This window comes from Conger conger, chromosome 13 (assembly GCF_963514075.1).
Source record: "Conger conger chromosome 13, fConCon1.1, whole genome shotgun sequence".
In the NCBI taxonomy this organism is placed as follows: Eukaryota; Metazoa; Chordata; class Actinopteri; order Anguilliformes; family Congridae; genus Conger; species Conger conger.
In genome coordinates this window covers 15247824-15266687 of record NC_083772.1, presented here as the reverse complement: position 1 = coordinate 15266687, position 18864 = coordinate 15247824, and the positions used below count along the sequence as shown (strand labels likewise).

General features: G+C 42.0%; 1 protein-coding gene across 1 annotated transcript; it reads left to right on the top strand.

Moving 5' to 3' along the window:
• On the top strand, positions 1 to 18510 carry ppp1r14ab (protein phosphatase 1, regulatory (inhibitor) subunit 14Ab). Its single transcript, XM_061217541.1, has 4 exons — positions 1 to 282; positions 12963 to 13043; positions 13594 to 13626; positions 16121 to 18510. Exons 1-4 carry the CDS (start codon positions 85 to 87, stop codon positions 16232 to 16234), a joined length of 426 nt encoding a protein of 141 aa, XP_061073525.1. The 5' UTR covers positions 1 to 84; the 3' UTR covers positions 16235 to 18510.
• Positions 18511 to 18864: the final 354 nt, after the last annotated feature.

Here is an 18864-nt window from a genome sequence, read left to right as displayed (position 1 = left end):
TAGTGTTACTATCTCCCTTGCGCACTGGCAGCGCAGTCGAAGCCCACCTTGCGCGCGTGTGTTTGTCTGTCAGCCAAGCTGGAGATGGCAGCGAACCGGGTCGGGAGGAGATGTAACAACAAAGTCCACTCTCCGAATCGTGGGGCGGCAAGGGAACCTGGACTCAGTGTGCAGAAGAGGCAAGCGAGGGTGACGGTTAAGTACAACAGAAAGGAGCTCCAAAGGCGACTGGACGTGGAGAAATGGATTGATTCTGGGTTGGATGAGCTTTACAGGGGCAGGGTGAGTCCCTTTTGTTGCAGTGTCATTCTAACCTCTCTGCCTGAAACAGTGATGAGGCTCCATCACCTGTTCTCGGAGAGCCCTTTTCTGATATTTAAGAAGGACTCGTACACCATGAGTTAACCAATGAGCTCCTCCTCGAGATGACATATAGTGATTTGACAGTTGCTTGAGGCTATGTTGTCCACTGTAGTGCAGTATTTAAGTACACTTTTAGGCTGGACTAGTAATAATGATATAAATCGCTATGTACAGTTATATTTGCAGGAATAAGCCCCCCGGTTACAGGGTGCGTCTTTACACGTGATAATAATCTTTTAGAACATGGATAGCGAGACGCATAAAGCGGGGGGAGATAAATGATTACTCGTATATTCGTTGGCAGAGATGCTGGAAAACATCTTAGTGTCGCTGTCCAGCAAATATGTTAATTTGGGAGGGGGTTGGGGTTATAGCGTGTTCGTCACACACTGGCAGACAGGAGAGAGTCTCGCAGACATGGGTGTGATCCGACTTTATTGGGTAGGCTACATTACATCAAGTTAATAATCAAAATTTAAAAAAATTAAAAAAAAATTCTGTTTAGAGGCAGCATTGAATATAGGCTACTTTACATTCACATTAAAACAACGAATAACCACAATCGTATCTCCACGTAGCCGAGATAAAGGTACTGGCAAATTCACAAAACGGGTAGATCTTTTCTTTTTCATCTCAAACTGAGGTTTCTAACCAAAAACAATCAGTTACACGATAAGTGTGTGCGCAAACTTAAGAAAGCCCTTAAATAACTGTGACTCCGGTATTAGGAATACCAATCTCATTTGTTAGACCGTTTGACATTTTTATGACACACAAAGAGGCGCATTAGTGCTAAACAGCACGTGCGAGGGACAATACGAGGAAACCTCGGGAAGGTCTGCTCCCGTGGTATTGGTCATTTAATGGAAAGTAAAACTTTAGGACTTACATACAATTAACCTGACACGAAATGTCTGGTGTTGCAGCCACAAATTCTGTTTGCTTTCAGGTCATGGTTTTTCCTTTTGAATTGTACTGCAGTAGGTAGAATTATTTAGTTACTTTAGGCACGACCTAAGGAGACACACGTCTTCCTGTGGAAACAGCATGGTACAGTGGATGGAAGGTTGATAGCCTCAGTCCCTTAATTGAGTCCCTCAGTCCCAGTCCCTTTAAATAAAAATTGTGCAAAGATAAATCTAAATATTTATCTGCAACTTGTTCTGTTGTGTGTGGTCCCTTTATGGGGGTGGTTTCGCCTGCGTTAGGGAAAGGGCGGTGCGTTCCCATGTCTGCCTGGGAAATGTGGAGGAGCCCGGCAGTAATTGCTCCCAGATGAAGAGGCAGCCCTGGCTGAGGCTCGGACAGCCTTACATGGGCAGCGCTCAGCGCTTAGAGAGGGGAGGAAACACAGGACCTGGAGAACTTTCTCCAACAGTGGGCGGGGAGCGAGACTGCTTACCCGCTAGCCACAGGGTCCAAAACAAACCCCTCAGCACCTGGTGGCTTGGCTTTTCCTGGCCTTTCAACCACTGCTTGTCCCCAGTTCAGAAAAAGTAGTGATGATGCCCAATCAATACCTCCCGTAGACGTTTTCCCTTCCCACCTTGTAGACACACCACCGTTTGATTCAGGCAGAACTGAGGAATAGGTGGTGACCAGTCATGCATCAGCACTACTGCTGGTGTTTGAAGATGTATTATATATATATATATATATATATATAACATTATAAAGGCTTCTGATGGGTTCCCTGTGGGAATAGCCAGTCAAGCTCTATGAAGCTTGAGCAGAGCGACAGCTGATGGCCCTAATCCAAACAGCTGGAAGTATTGATGGACCTGTTACTCCACACACCATTGTGAGGTAGAAACACGCCAGGTAGCAGTATTTCATATAATACATATACGATTCATATAGTGTTTCATATTTGTCTCATTGTTGGTGACATCATGCTAACTAAGAAGTAGCTCAAAATGAAGTGCATCACTCCCCTTGAACGGGACACCCTGGTCTGCCTCCACACAGCAGTTTTGGGCTGGGGTTGGGTGGGTCGATCCCCACTGGAATGACAGATGGGCCTCAAAAGAAACACTTAGCTGGATGGGACCCGGCAAAGTCAGTGCAGTGAATCAGCGAGTTCAGCTCCTGCCGGATGAGAAGAGCCTGTTCTGTCCATCTGACAATGAGCCACTGTTGCGCGTAAATCTGCTACTGGTACAGCGCTGCGAGTGGACTGCAGCTGAATTGTGACCATTTTGACCCCCTCCCCATACCCCGAAAACCACCAACCCGAGAATTACAATGACATTGTTGAGGAGAAAACTGTGGGAGTATTGATAGACGTGATTTTGCTGCAGAATCTGTTTGGCCCGAGTGTGGCGCGAGTACTGCAAGGTGTTGTAGTGTGGTGGGATGTTAAGCTGTTGCCTGTGTTTAGACACATTTACAAAGTGTGGTGAGGTGTGAACTCAGATTTAAAGAATATGAAAATACCAAACTATATCTCTGTAGGAATTACACACACACACACACACACACACACACACACACACAGTTTTAGGGGACCAAAAGTAATCGGACAGTTGGCTTCTCAGCTGTTTCTGATTAATCAGGTGCATTCCACCATTATACCTTAATGCAGGTATAAGACAACTTCTAGTATCAAGTCTTGATTCTTGGCTTGCCATTTTTTCTTGCCGAAATAAGAAAGAAAAAAAAGACAACCAGAGAAAATGGATCAACTGCCCAGTTTTGGTGAACCTGTGCCCACTATAGTCTTACTTTCCTGTTCTTAGCTGACAGGAGTGGAACCTGGTGTGGTCTTCTGCTCCTGTAGCCCATCCACTTCAATGTGTGCTGTGTGTTCAGAGATGCTCTTCTGCATACCACTGTTGCAACATGTGGTTATCTTAGTTACTGCCACCTTTCTGTCAATTTAAACCAGTCTGGCTCTTCTCCACTGACCTTTATTTTTGCCAACAGACCTTCCGCTCACAGGATGCTTTTTTATTTTTTTATTTTGCATTTTCTGTTAAATCTAGTTATTTGTTGTGTGTGAAAATCTCAGGAGATCAGACCTGAGATGCTAGAAACAGTCTGTCTGGCACCAGCAATCATTGAAGGGTCAAAGTCACTTAGGTCACATATTTTCCTCTTTGTGAACTTTAGTCTGAATAACAACTGAACCTCTCGACCATGTCTGCATGCTTTTATGCATTGAGCTGCTGCCAATTGGTTGGCTGATTAGGTATTTGCATTAATGAGCTGGTGTACAGGTGTACCTAATTCAGTGAGGTATACCTATACTGAGTATATCACACACAGTAAATACACAACACTCACAATGCTGGCAGTTTCATGCTTGTCAGATAAAAGCCCAGTGTTTTCTCATGGCTCTAAGGGAATTTAATCAAGGCCTGAGAAATTCATCAGTTACAGTGGCGATTATAAGGCTGAAAATTACAGTAAAAGGTAGAGAAATCCTGTTCAACAAGATGTTTGAGCTGCGTCTGATCTGCTTAGATTTCATTCAGGGAAGCAGATACAAAATGACTAAACCTGATATGCATTTTTAACTTCGCTTTCAAAGACATACGTGCTCTGTATCAAAGTATGCACAGACACAGAATCGAATACCCGCAACCCATAATTAGCATATTTTCCAAGCATTTAGAGAATATACTTTCTGCCTGCTGTGACCAGGCAGCTTGCAAATAGTGCTGTCGCTGCTTTTAACAGGAGTGTCCCATCTGGAAAATCCTGTGAGCAGAAGGGTGGGCTGAGTTTGAAGGTTCAGTTGGGTGGCGGAAATACCAATGGTGTATCCCGGATGAGCCCCTCCCTGCTGATATACTGGTACTTTGATGCTGTAGCTGATAATAGTATCTGTTGCTGCTATATTTTAAGGTATAATCAGAAGGACTTTGGGTGTGTAGGACAGGTTCTTTTGGGTGTGTGTATGTTGGGTACTCCCAGGTGCCATGGTTGTATGTGTGTGTGTGTGTGTGTGTGTGTGTCTGAGTGTCATAGTTGGCAGTTGGCAAGTGTGTGTTTTCATGTATTTGTTTGTGAGTGTGGGCTCATGCAGTATGTGTGTGCCTGAGTCCATTTGTTTGCATGTTTGTGTGGAAACAGAGCGTATGTTTTTTTGTGCGGGTGTGTGCGTATGGTGCTGAACTGGGAGCAGTCCATGTGATGTACTGGTAATGAGATCTCCAGCACTTCCGCGTGCATTTCTCCCTGCGCGGCAAATCGCCATGGCAGCAAATGGTCCCAGGATTGATCCATTGGATGACTCTGGGCGGGGCTGGGGGGTTTCGGCCCATATGTCACAGGATTGCACAAAGACCATCATATAACCCCTCCCCACACCCCACGTGCACACACAGCCCCTCCCTACTCCCTACCCCACCATCTTTCCCCTCTTCCCCCACTCTTAGTATTCACACTGTTTATCTGCAACTTCATTAGGAAAGGCCAGCAGTCTTCCTCCTTGGGTAATCAAAGCCAAGATTAACATTACAGTGTGGTCGTGCTTGCGTGTATGGAGCACAGCTATTTGTCTTGTAAGCCCACATCTGCCACCACGGTATCTGCACATTCACAGTTTATTTCTTGCCAGTGGCCTCCATGAAGTGTTAAAGCATTTCAAAAACAGAAATAAACAAAACATGATACTGATCCTACCTTATCAATGCTTTCTGAAGAAATATTAAAATAGAGCTCAGAAAATCCCAAGTTTATTATTATTATTATTTATTTTTTTATTATTATTATTTTTTATTTTTTATTTTTTACGAAACAGCTGAAGCTGTTGTTGTCCTGCACGTGGTGTGTGTTTTCAGGCCATGAGACTAGTGTGGTTTGGACAGCAGGGTGAATGAAAGCTCTCCATTTGCATAGGAGCAGCAGGCCTGGGACCCCAGGGGCCAGAAGGGAAGGAAATGGCTCCAGTAATGTACCCCTGCAGCAGACACAGTGGCACAGACTGCTGACTTCAGCAGAGTGAGTGTGGTTGGACTGAAGCTCTCAGCACCATTTCAGGGCAGGGCAGCAGGTTGGGCAGCACTTACTTTTCCTATTTTCCCTGGATCTCAGGGACATGTCCAACAGCACAACAACTTTACTCAGATGTTTTTAAAACGGAGCACCTAACCGTTATTCTCATAACTTATTACAGAGCGCCAAAAGGTTGTTCAGGTGACTCAAAACAGATAACTGTTGTTCAATTCTTTTAAGACAGAAAAACACTGATCCAGTTGCAGAACACTGCAGTCTTTATACTGTGGTCAATTACTTGCTTTAAACATCGTCCATGAAACGTGTGAGATGAATTGCGAAACATATTAAAACGTGTGAATTTTCATTTCTGTTCAATAGATGGAACATTCAAAACACAACAGAATGTTTTCCCCTTTGGATAAAGAGCTGGCTGTAACCTGAAAAAGATGTCTGCAGTCAAAACATTGTTCTGCCGATTCCACAATAAAACATCTTTGGGATTTCAGAAATAAAGGTACGAAAACAAAAAGGTACAAATGCTTGTCGCTGGGGTAGTACCTAATAGGTACAAACAATTGTAGCCCTAGCCAGCAATATATAATTAATAAGTACCTGTTTTGCTTGGAATACATACTAATTTGTGCCCAAATAGAACATTACTATACTTTCAGGGTGCAAGAGTACAGCAGCAATGTGTAGATAGTATTTACTCTTATAGACTCCTGTCTATAATCCCACAAGTACTGCTACATTAGTATTGAGTCTGTTCAACTGTAGACAATTCAGATTTGATTTGTCTGCCTGGATATGGGTTTTTTGCTGAAATCATGAATGACACGAATAATGTTGTGACTGAGCTGTTGAAAATCAATGGCACGGGTTCCTTTAAACTGCTGTTGGCAATTCGGACACATAAAGGCGGCAGGGTTTATTTGATTTCCAAAACTGCTTGAATGCGCACGTCCTAAAGGCAGTGTCACATCTGCGCAATGTCAATTAGTTTCAAAGGTCAATGCAAGTCAACAAATGTTGTTGGAACAATGCCATTTTGCCCACGCTGGGGGACTTGTCAAAGTTGAGTCACAGTTCAGCCGGATCTACATGGTAGCTGTGAGCACACAAAACGGAAGAGTAGTATGGAAAAAAAGAGTAGTTGCACAGGAACTGAACATTTTATCCCACACAGCGCAATGCCAGGAACAGCCATTTTCTGACACAAGAGCTTCTGTACAGGGTTCCATAGAATCGGTTGCAGGGAACACATCAGTACAAATGTTCATCGCACTGGTGAACATGGACATTTCTACTATCATTTTGGAGGATACAGATAGCACTTCTGCATGGTAGGTTTCCCTTGAAATCTTGCTATCAGAAAAAGCCAAGTTTTCAAGGGAACTTTCAGTGTCTGTGTCTAATATCACCAGGTAACAATGGCCATTGGATAAAATGTTATCTCATCACAGCCATTGCATTCCGGTGCAAATAAAGTTCTTGGTTTCACCGTGATATGTATCTTTTTGAATCGCAGCATACTCCACTATGTGGCTAAACATCCTTTTGTTCTGAACCACACCCTTTTGTAAACATTTTGGCTTGGCAGGCTTATTGACGTGACACACTCGCACACGCGTGCACAGCGGGCAGGCGAATAGCCAAAATGGAAGAAAAACGGTCCACGACTGGATGCACCGCAGGCAGGCCAGCGAGTCGCCAACCAGAGAATCCAAGCAAACGTAACCACATTACCCACAACCCACTGGCCTGGAAATAACGAGGACTACATTCCACCCTCGGAGGAGATTTCCGCCGCTGCAGAGCTGAATGAGCTGGCCTGCTGAGTTCTTCATGGCATAGGAGCTGATGGACACAGGCTTTCACATTAGCTGAAATATCGCACAATACCTAACGTCCAAGCTTGTGACAGGGTGCTGCCTCTTTAGACACTTCCTCTTTCGCTGTCTTTCACTGCTTTCTACGAGATCCTTTCCTTAGTGACCATATTAAACTCACAGACTGATTTTCATATAGAACCCATTTACCATTTGTTTCTATAGTTCATAATTATAATAATAGCTTCCAAATAAATCCAAAGCGAGATCCAAAATTGATTAGACTAAGCAGGAGTCAGCTTATCAGCTTATCGTGGCTACACTGGGGCTTGAACCACAAATCTTCCAGATCCCAATCATGTACCTTAACCACCCCTGGATTTTTATGTCATTTTGTCCATTCATGAGGATTATTATTACCATTATTTTATATTATACAGTACATAGGTGTTGTCCCATATACTGAGCACTTTATTAAGAACACCTGTACACCTACATATTCATGCAATTATCTAATCAGCCAATTGTGTGGCGGCATAAAATCATGCAGTTACTGTTCACATCAACTATCAGAATTCTGAATTTTTTTTATCTCAGTGATTTTGACCGTGGCATGATTGTTGATGCCAGACGGGCTGGTTTGAGTATTTCTGTAACTGCTGATGTCCTGGGTTTTCCATGCACAACAGTTTCTAGAGTTTACTCAGAATGGTGCGAAAAACCAAAAACATCCAGCGAGTGGCAGTTCTGTGAACGGAAACGCTTTGTTGATGAGCAAGGTCAACGGAGAAGGGCCAGACTGGGTGAAGCTGACAGGAAGGTGACAGTAACGCAAATAACCACACATTACAACAGTGGTATGCTGAAGAGCATCTCTGAAATCTCTAAGTGGATAGGCTACAGCAGCAGAAGACTTAATAAGTCTAATAAATAAGCCTAATAAAGTGCTCAATGAGTGTATATCCAGTAAGCCTTATGTGAATCCCATTACAGAGCCACATTTTGTTTGCAAGAATTTAATTAAAGCCCCTCACCCAAATGTACTGCACATACATCCCCCTTACCTAGCTATCGAACTCACAACCCTTCAGGTCTCAAGTCTAAAGCACATAGCACCCTTTTTCCTCATAGATGGAACTTAGGAAGAACATCTATGGTGGTCCGCGTGTCTGTTTGTGGCATTTGGAGTTGAAAGAAAGGTCAGCCCTGTGGGTGCGTGTGGCTTGGATCTACTCTAACTGACCTTTAGGCTGCGCTGTCAGAGCCAGAAGAGAAAAAAAGTTCCCTGTGGCACTTACGGTCAGCGGTTTACCAGGGAAATACAGTCTCTGTGTCCAGCCCACTGTCCAGTCACATGCTGGGATCCGTGTTTTGATTGGGTACCTTGCTATTCTGCTTGTGATGTCATAAAACAAAAGTCACTCACTTCTGTCAGAGTCATCAGCACAAACCTACAACTTGTCTACCACTCTGTATTATAAACCCACCGATGACAATAGTATTCTGCGAACGTCTAGTTTTCATCCTAGACCTCTGAACTACAAACAACTATGAACAACACATTCAGACTTTGAAAAAATAAGCCTGGGTTATGTATGAGAACCTTTTTGGGCTTAGCTCACAAACCTGCTATAGCTGTGAACAAACTTCATAATATAATAATTCAGAGGTGGATTTAAAAGAAAGTAAGCAATATTCATGTACAGGAATCACTATTTTCTCTCTGACAATATACTATGTTATATGTTGTTTGATGACCCACCTCTTTTTTGTCATTACAGATATGTTTGGAATTATTTAAGCAGCACTGTCTGAATCATGGCAGATATGCCTAGATAATACACCTGGTTTCTTGTCTCTTCTCAATGATTTACAATAGGTAAAAGCAATAGACAAGTTATGCCACAGATCATTGAACAGTAGAGCGCTTTTTAGATTTTCAGAGCATTTTCTGAATTATCCTTTTGTCTAGACAAATAGCCTTCTTATGCTGTTATTCTATTGATTGATGGCCTTTTGGCTTATTGCCTGATTAACAAAGGAGATGAACCTATATGGTTCAGGCATGAGCAGTTTCTGTATTGTTTCATATTCCTTAAAAATAACCTGTACATAGGAATGTTATTTCAGATTTGGTTAATTTGCAGTAAATAAAACTTAATTGTGAAAAAGGTTTTTAGTATATGGTAACCACAAGTATTACATACAGCATTTTCAAGAATTATTTTCAGATACAATTTCCCCGGAATTAATACAAATGTTGTGAATTTCTCAGAAAAAAAGAAGTAGCTTTTCCCTGCATGGGTGCTATTAATGTGATGTGATGTAATGTATTTCTGGGATCCACTGTTGTGTGCTGCGAGGGGGTGGGGGAGGGAGGGAGGTTACACTATTTCGTTTGGAGAGGAGCTGCTATGAGTTGGGTAAAACAGAGATAAAGGGGACATTTAAATGAAAAGTCATGAAATTAATCTGGGCGTCCTGCTACCATGTTGCCATTATCAGAAATAAAGTCTTCATCTTCACAAAACCAGGAGGCTGTGAAGAGCGTTTTCACAATGGCAAAATGAGCAGTGCTGACTCATGTCAGTATGCATTATAAATATAATAGTAAATATGTTTTAAAAAGGTAAATACATACAGTATGTTTTGCATCTGAACGGTTATGACAAAGAGCACATCGTCTTAGCTGTTTATCAAAGATACGCAGATGTCTAAAGGCAAAAAAAGGCCTATAGAAAAGAAAAACAGCATAGGCATTTGGAGTATAAACAGTGCTAAATAGACACCTGGCTAGAGGGGGGTATAATTGATCCTTAATGCACGAGGCTGGAGGACTGTGGTGATACACCGATGGGTCATGTTTCACCTGCCTGGGCTTCAGTGCGCTGTATCCTAACAGCAGATCCAGGATCAGTTTTCACACCAATCCGTGGGTAAAGTTACTGTGTGTAAAATACGAGCACTGATCAGAACAGGGTTTGAGGTAGCGTCTCTCTGTACATCAGCAATAGAGAGTGATATTGTTAAGGCTTACTGACTGCGTGACTGGGGGGGGGGGGGGCAGTGATAGTTTGAAGGCTTACTGACTGCGTGACTAGGGGGGAGACAGTGATAGTTTGAACACTGGACAGTGAGTTCTGAAACCAGGTTTCTGTTTTCCTTCTGTCAGCTCCGGTTTGTATTTTATGAGGAAGCAGTGTTTTGGCTTGAAGACCCAAACAGTGTCCTCCTCATTTGCCCAATGAATCTGTAGAAGTATTCGTTTTTTTGCCAATGGCCTCAGTTCAGTACACAATGACATCCCTACAGCTGTGTTTTTTTCAGGTTTTTTTTTTTTTTTGCAGTTGTATTTTTTATTTCAGACATCCTGTGCTGTACAAAAAGTTCAGAGAACCAAAGCTCTACAAGTCATCCTGGTTATGAGAATGAATTAATCAAAGAAAGCTCCAAAAATAAGCTAAAAATAAAACACTGACTACTCTGCAATCAGAGCATGACTGTTTATGGTGAATCCACCCCAGTCAGAGAATCAGTACTGTATTTTCCTGCTGGAGAAACACCACTTCTCACTCACTTTTCATTGCAGTCACTCACTCACCGTTTGCACTTTGCTGGCTGTGGACAGTCTCTGTTTGTTGATGCACCTCATGGGGGCTTTTTTGTGATTGTCTCCAGGTTGTGATTGTTCGTGCAGTCTCCGCACAGTTAGGGAGTCACTTCCCTCCAGCTCTACAGGATATAGGCATGCTTGCAGCCATTGGTTGGCCTGCATACATCTGTAAGGTGAAAGTCAATGGTATGATGTTACCAGCTGACCCTTGAATCTGGGGAGTACATTAATTATCAATATTTTCATATATATTATTATTATCATTAGTAGTAGTAGTAGTAGTAATAGTAGTGGTAGTTATAGCAGTGGTAGTGGTTGCACTAGTGGGAAAGGTAGACCATACTGGCCACACTCCTGCACTGAGGCAGTTGATGTAAAATGTCTTGGCTGGGCCTAGAGCCCCATGCTCTGTCCCTTCCGCACTACAGCAGATACAGTTCTGCCCAAAGCATCATCACGTTGCATAGAACCTGATAATCACTGTCGCGTGAAGGCTGGAATTTTCAGAGGGCATGCAAACAATCAGTGTAAACAGTGTAATGCACGTTTATGTATTCTGCTCAGTGTTTTCTGTAGCCTGCAGAGTGAGAAGGCCCTAGCAGAGGGGACTGAGAGAGTTGAGAGAGAGAGAGACACACACACATACACACACACACACAATTGATCTGGAGGCACCCATGAGTGACAGCTGCCAGGCTCGGTTGGACAGCTGTTCAATTGAACAGGAGAACAATGACCTCAGCTGAATGACCCAGCGTAGGGCTTGTCTTCAGGAAGGGTGAATCTTTGCACACACACACACACACACACACACTGAGTCAAACACACATGCTGCCTGCTTAGGTGGTTTGGAGTGGAGTCAAACCTTTTTGGGTGCTCATGTTTCATATGGACACGCGTGATCATCATTTATGACCTCACTAATAATGCAGCAGCAGTGGAAATTCAGTTATATTAATGGACAGCATTAAAAATGTAAAGTGTGCAAGTCACTCTCGACAAATAGATCTGCTAAATATAGAGTAAAGGTTAAGAATAAAAATATGATCTGACCTCAGGGATGAGGTCTTAATCTTGAGTTAAATTCCCACAAAAAATGAGATTTTGTGGGACTAGACAGATGTACATATCTCTTAGGCTATTTGTTTAGTATCTTTAATTTCACTGTAGTTAGCCATGGAGAGATCGATGTAGAGGTCACTAAGGGCCAGTTGTGCACCTTTGATAAGTATCCCACAGTTCTTCACTGTTCATCGGTGTATTGTGTAGCAGTTTTTTTATTTTTTGTTTCGGCCACATTTGAGTGATTGTGTTTGGTTAAATAAAACAATACACATATTTCTTCTGAAATTATCTCATTGTAGCTCATCTCTTGAAGCTGTTTATGACTTCACTAGTTCTTGAAAACAAGTCCATTCTAGCTAATTTTGACTTGGAAATGTGCCTGTTAATGATATCTGTTTTGGAGTGAGATCATTTGAGCAAAAGGCAATTTTATTACCATAACCACTCAACTGTACAAAACAAACTGTGTTCATATGTTTGTTTTTTAGTATAAATACTTTCCTTCTAATATGTATTGGTTGAATGAGGAAGTGAATATTGTGTAAACTTAGTAAAATAAAAATAAGTGTGTTTGAGGGTCCAGGTAAGCTGGAGGGAATTCAGTAGGAATGATCTTGACTACCTTGCCTTTATGTTGTTCAACTACTGTGAAAAAGAGAAGATACACAGAATGGGGGAATATTGCACTGAGGAGACATGGAGATTTGGCAGACGCTCTTATCCAGAGCGACGTACAGTTGATTAGACTAAGCAGGAGACAATCCTCCCCTGGAGCAATGTAGGGTTAAGGGCTGTCTTATTGTTGCTACACCGGGGAAGATGTGGTCCCAGGTAAATGGTGACCTTGGATCTTCTACACTTGGAATGAAGTAAACAGTGGGGAGAAGGAATTCAACGGAACGACTCTGTCTCTCTAATGGAGGAGGATCTGATGGGAGGGTGAGGTCATGTGAGCCCTGGGATTGGAGGAGCTACTGTGCCAGGTTCTGTCAACTGTCATCATTAGCTATTCACAGAAAAGACAGCGATCAGTGGTTCAATGATAACCTGATAGTGAGAGGTCACCAGTCCACACATTACAAGAGCAGGACACCGTCACTAATTGGAGACGGTCTTGATTGTATAATAGCCTGCCTCTCTTTCTGCAGGAAGAGGACATGCCGGAGGAGGTGAATATCGACGAGCTGCTAGACCTGCCAAGTGATGAGGAGAGGGTGTGCAAGCTAAAGGTGCCGTGCTAACGTGCTAACTCTGAGAAACTTTGATGGGGTGTCCATTGCTTATATTTAATTTCTCTGGTGCCGGCCACTCAGATGTGCTGTCAAATTTTTATTTTGTTTTGTGGTATAACTGATGCTTTTAACCACAGTTTTTCAACCAAACATACTGTTGATTAGACTAAGCAGGGGACAGTTGCCCCTTATCGTGGGCACACCAGGGCTTGCACCACCAACCTTCCGGGTCCCAGTCATATACCTTAACCACTAGGCCACAGACTGGCAGGATCTAATAAGGGAAGCTTGTGCAGAGTCGCATTACCCCTTGGATTATTTGAATTCCCATCATGCAACTCAAGATGATGGAATCCAAAGAGATGGATGAACAGTGGTATGTAGGACAACCATGTAGATACAGGCCTTAACACAGACACACTCATACACCCTTACACAACATTTATCCCCCTGCCATCTAGTCGGTAGTCATGTTTCTTCATCACATTCTTGTGTCTATGCAAAATAAGATTGAAAGAGTAATAGACAATTGTCTTTTGATTTTCAGGACATTCTTCACACCTGCAGTAACAACACAGAAGTGAGTATCTGTTTCCCTCTGTTTAGTGGATGTGGTGGAGATAAAACCTCTCCACAACCACATATACCATGTTGTAAAAGGGAGCAAGTACTTATCAGTTTTAATTAATATTAATATTAATATTTCTGTTACACATTGAAAATATATTAGAATACAGAAAATATTGCTGCCAGTCCATATGGAAGCTATTTTTGTTATTCAAATTTTGCCACAATTTGAATAACAAAATACCTCATGTAATAGTTCAAACTCAGTGCATCAATCCAACATATGAACACGGTTACTGATTATTTTGTTTTGTACAGTTGAGTGGTTATGGTTGATTTAATAAAATTGCCTTTTGTCTCTAATGATCTCACTCCAAAACAGATACCATTAACAGGCACATTTCCAAGTCAAAATTAGCTAGAATGGACTTGTTTTCAAGAGCTAGTGAAGTCATAGACAGCTTCAGAGATGAGCTGCCATGAGATAATTTCAGAAGAAATACGTATATTGTTTTATTTAACCAAACACAATCACTCAAATGTTGCCAAAACAAAATTGCCAGTGGCTGTTCCAGACTGTACTTGGTTTAATAAAATTGTCAATTTGATATAAAGCATGGGGATGTGCCTTTGCTTGGCAGTCAGGCTTTAAAGTAACCATTACCAGTCCTCAAAGTGAAAAGCAAGTGTCAGGTTGAGTGAGAGCATAGTAGGATACAGTAGCCTGTAAAAACATGAACCTACATAAACATAACAATTTAAGCTGACATAATACCAGAATCATGATGTGTCCAATACTGATGAGTACTTTGTAGACCTACGTATACTCTCAGCTACTATAACAGCCTACGTTCTATTGTCAATTGCTTGCATCTCACATAATCTAATTCATAAACATTTCTGTAGATTAGTGAAACTGATATGTCACTACTTGAAATAGGCCTATGTAATTTGGAAATTGTTGGTTGAATAAATTCATTCATGCATGTTCACATATTGAAATAGTAGCTGCCATGCTTTTTTAGGCGACGGCTCCAAGTTGGTTTAATGTATAAATAAATAAATAAACCTGCTTCCCCATCTTTAATTAATTTGTCTGTAGGATATGAGGCACAAAATGAACTGTTATCCATTGTAAGCATTCTAGTCTTTGGTTACAGTGATATATGTGATAATAATGACACACAATTGAATGATACACAAATTTCGCTAAATACATATTTGCCATAATTGGTGGGGATTCAAGTTTGCTGTAATCTCCACAGTGGTAGTGCAGTAAAGGAGGATGCATTTTTAGAGTAATGGGACACACCCATAGATACGCACACATGACTTACAGTGAATCACTTCTTTAATGTGAAGTAGCAGGGGAACAAAACCACAAACATTTCGACATCCAGTCTTCGTCAGTGTGTAGAACAACGCAGCATTTCTTGGCAGTTGAGCACAATGGTATTTGTTTTTCTCTAATTTGGAAGAAAAACAAGGCAGGATTTTTGCTTTGTGGCCCCTGTACTTGCCTTGCCTTACATTACATTACAGTTATTTAGCTGACACTTTTATCCAAAGTGACTTATGGTTGATTTGATTAAGCAGGGCACAATCCCCCCTGGAGCAATGTGGGGTTAAGGGCCTTGCTCAAGGGCCCAACAGTTGTGTGGATCTTATCGTGGCTAAACTGGGGTTTCAACTTGCACTAAGCCTCCAGCACTGTTCACGTCTAAGTTACAGTTTCTCCGTGGCCTGCCCCCTGCCCACTTGTCTCCTTTTATAGCAGTGCTTTCTCTCTCTCTACGCACTGACCTCTTGTGTCAGGCAGGTGGATAGATGTGTGTGGAAATATACACAGGGCCAGCATGTTCTCTTTCTGACAGTGTGCTGCTCTCCAAACCATCACTTACACAGTCGTACACAGCTTCTTCACCCAAACACACACAGCTTTACCCGACTCTTTCTGAAATGTACACGTACACATGCATGTACACACACACACACACGCACGTGTACACACACATACCCACAAATACATGTACACATACATACAAACACACGTATCTAAATACACACATATGCATAAATATATACACGCATACATACACATATGTACACATACACTGCAGTGCACATACACAGAAGTATACAAACATGCACATGCATATACACACACATACACACACACGGTGTGGAAGGCCGTAACTGACACGTCCCTCTACAATGACTCTACATGGCCAACAATGTCAGTCTGTTTTCTCTCTATGACAGCAACCCTTTCATTCTGCCCCCCCTGCTGTTCTTCTGTCAGAGAGTCAAACAATCTGCAGGGCTGCTTGGCCCAAGGTGGGCCTCTACAAACCCAACACCAACAGTGCTGGGCTGCCCCCCAAAAACCCCTGAACCGCACCCCCTGCTCACTCCTCTCTCTCTCTCTCTCACTCCTCTTTCTCACTCCGCTCTCCCACTTCTATCTCTCTCTCTCTCTCTCTCTCTCTCTCTCTCTCTCTCCACAGGCATTCATTAATGAGCTGATTCTCAAGGTCCAGGGCTTGCAGAAACAGGAGGACCTCCACAATGATGGCATGGAACACCCCCAAATCCCCCACCCTGAAGCGGAGATGCACTGAGCACGCTCTTCAGTCAGGGCGAGAGGGGGCTGACCAGTGTGTCTCCTAACCCCACCCCCTCCCCTCACCAAACCGAACCCCCTCCCCCCCTGCACACGCTGCTCTTGGTCCGCAGCCCTGGGCCACACAGAAGAAGAGGCGGCAGAACACGGCCTAAAACCCCAGACACGCTTCAGCCCTCCGCCCACGCAGAGACCCCCTGGGGAGCCGCATTTTCATTGGGCACGACCCAGAGAGTGCGCCCCACTGAGGCGTGCCGGGACACACCTCCACATTTCACAGTGTGCACTGATTCCCACAAATCCAGGCCCTCTGGGTGGGGATTTCCGGAAACCAGCCGACGTTTCCCATCCTTGTGTGTGTGTGTTTTCTTTTTTTTTCTTTTTTACAAGCCCCAGGGTTGTAAATCGATCCTCCTCTAAGTGATCTGCAGCAGTACACTTTATTGGAAAATCAGCAGTTGATGAATGGGGTGAAATGGATGGGGATGATGACATCACCTCACTCACTACGGTCTCTCGTGCCGCAAGGTTACACCTTATCCGGTTAATGCCGGAAAACCCAAGAGCAAAATGGAAATGAGAAACAAGATTAAATATGGCTCTAAATGCCCGGGATTACCAATAATCAAAACAAACACAATCTATAGGAGATGGTGTTGTTGGCCATTCTAACTTGCTTGTGGGTTTTTGTGGACCTGAAGCTTTAATCTCCTCCCTACTGGGAGATAAGCATTGCCCTGTGATTTCAGTGTTAGCTTTCTCAGGTGCGTTCGTTGGAATAAGCTGTTTGAGCCCCAGATGGAAGATTTTCCAAAACCAACAAGCACACACGACTGCAATAATGATGCATGTAGCTGATTAGTGTGCATAGGGTGAGCCATACTGTATGATCATTGAATCTGAAGGGTCTATGCAGAGGTCTGTCCGTGTGTGTGTGTGTGTGTGTGCATGCATGCTTGCGTGCATGCATGTGTGTGTTTTGTTCAATTTAATGAGTTACACTCGTGAACAGAATATTTTTTAAAACAGTACAGAAATAAAACACTGTGCATTCAGAATTACATTAAAACAGTGTGTCTCAAAGCTAAGATTGACATGTGTCTAGATTAAAACTTCAAAATGAAGGTTTACAATGAACAAGAAAAAGTGGAGAATGAGAACTTATCTAGAAACTACTGAATGTTTTCAAAGCTGGTCACCTTTATAATCGTTTACTGTGTCTAATGCGGTGTTATTGTATTTAATTATGAGTGATTTGAATTATATTACTGTATTACATGTCATTACATTATATTAAAATGACAATAAATTGTTCCACAATGATTCAAATTCAATTATATCAGATCTTTCACATTTAACTCAATCTCTTTGTAATTAATGTGATTTATTGAAAAGCATCAAATTCAATTCTGTTATATTCAATAAAATTAAGATAAGGTAAATCCTCCCTCCACTATTTTCTTGTTCAGGTACTTTAAAAAGGGATGGTAACCAAAACACAACAATGTCACATTGCTACAGTGTTTTATGGCACAGCAACACCATTGATTCCAAAGTTTTCAGAGCACAGGGAATCCTATTGGTTGGTTGTTGGCATCATACAGTAACTGCCACCTGTATATCTTCAGTCCGTCATCCGGAAAAGTTATGCTTCAAGCCAGCAACACTCCTTAGGTTCCTATAATTCCTAAAAGATAATTTTCTTATTAATTCATTTGTGCAGCCATTTGCACACTTATATACTTGTTTTCACAGAAACTGTAAATATAAGTCGGTGTAAAAAGCCGAAAGTCTGCTTCTTGTATTCTTATACTCTGCTTTTTAAGTGATGATTGAGTAACCGACAGTCTTACTGCTCACAGCACTGTGTAGTACGTCCCCTCTCTCCATCTCCTGTTGATAATTATCAGGAACCAAACCAAACAAAAAAACCCTGCATGATTTCAAGAGGGATTGCTCTTAAGCAGTTCATTAATTATGCTATGTTTCCCTTTACATTATTAATTGGAAAAGAGCAATGAAGATAAGAGTTGCCTCATGGTTGTTAAAAAACCTTCTAACAGTCAGATAAACCTAACTTGTCAACTCCAGTGTTGACAGAGACAGCTCCATGTGTTTTTTTGGATTTGTATAATCTGTGCCAATTTCTATTCATGTTTTTCCTACCCATTTTTGTTAATTGGCTGTTTCAGTATGATTTGTAAATCTGTATTTGTTTGTTAGTCTTTTTTTTTTTATTTGTAAATTCTTTTAAATAAAGATCGACCTCTGCAATGCCCGTCTAAAAATGGTGTTCATTGAGCTATGCACATAGTATATCTTAGCCGTACACAATGAAGAAGACATATTAAAGGAAAATGGGGCCATTCTCTGTGTCGTTTTTACTTAGTGAATGATAATAATAGCATAACATTTCCTTAAGGCAATGCCACTTTTTTTTAGAACAGCATTTCAGGCATCCATTGAGAAAACAAGAACAACAAAAACAACAACTAACCTAACACCCTGACAAAGGCTAAGTAATCCAAAACACAAAGGTAGTTAACATGTTTTTAAATGTAATTTCCTTCATGGATATGTTGCAAGGCTTTTTTATATTTGTATTAGAGAAGAGTGCCTTGAGTCTTT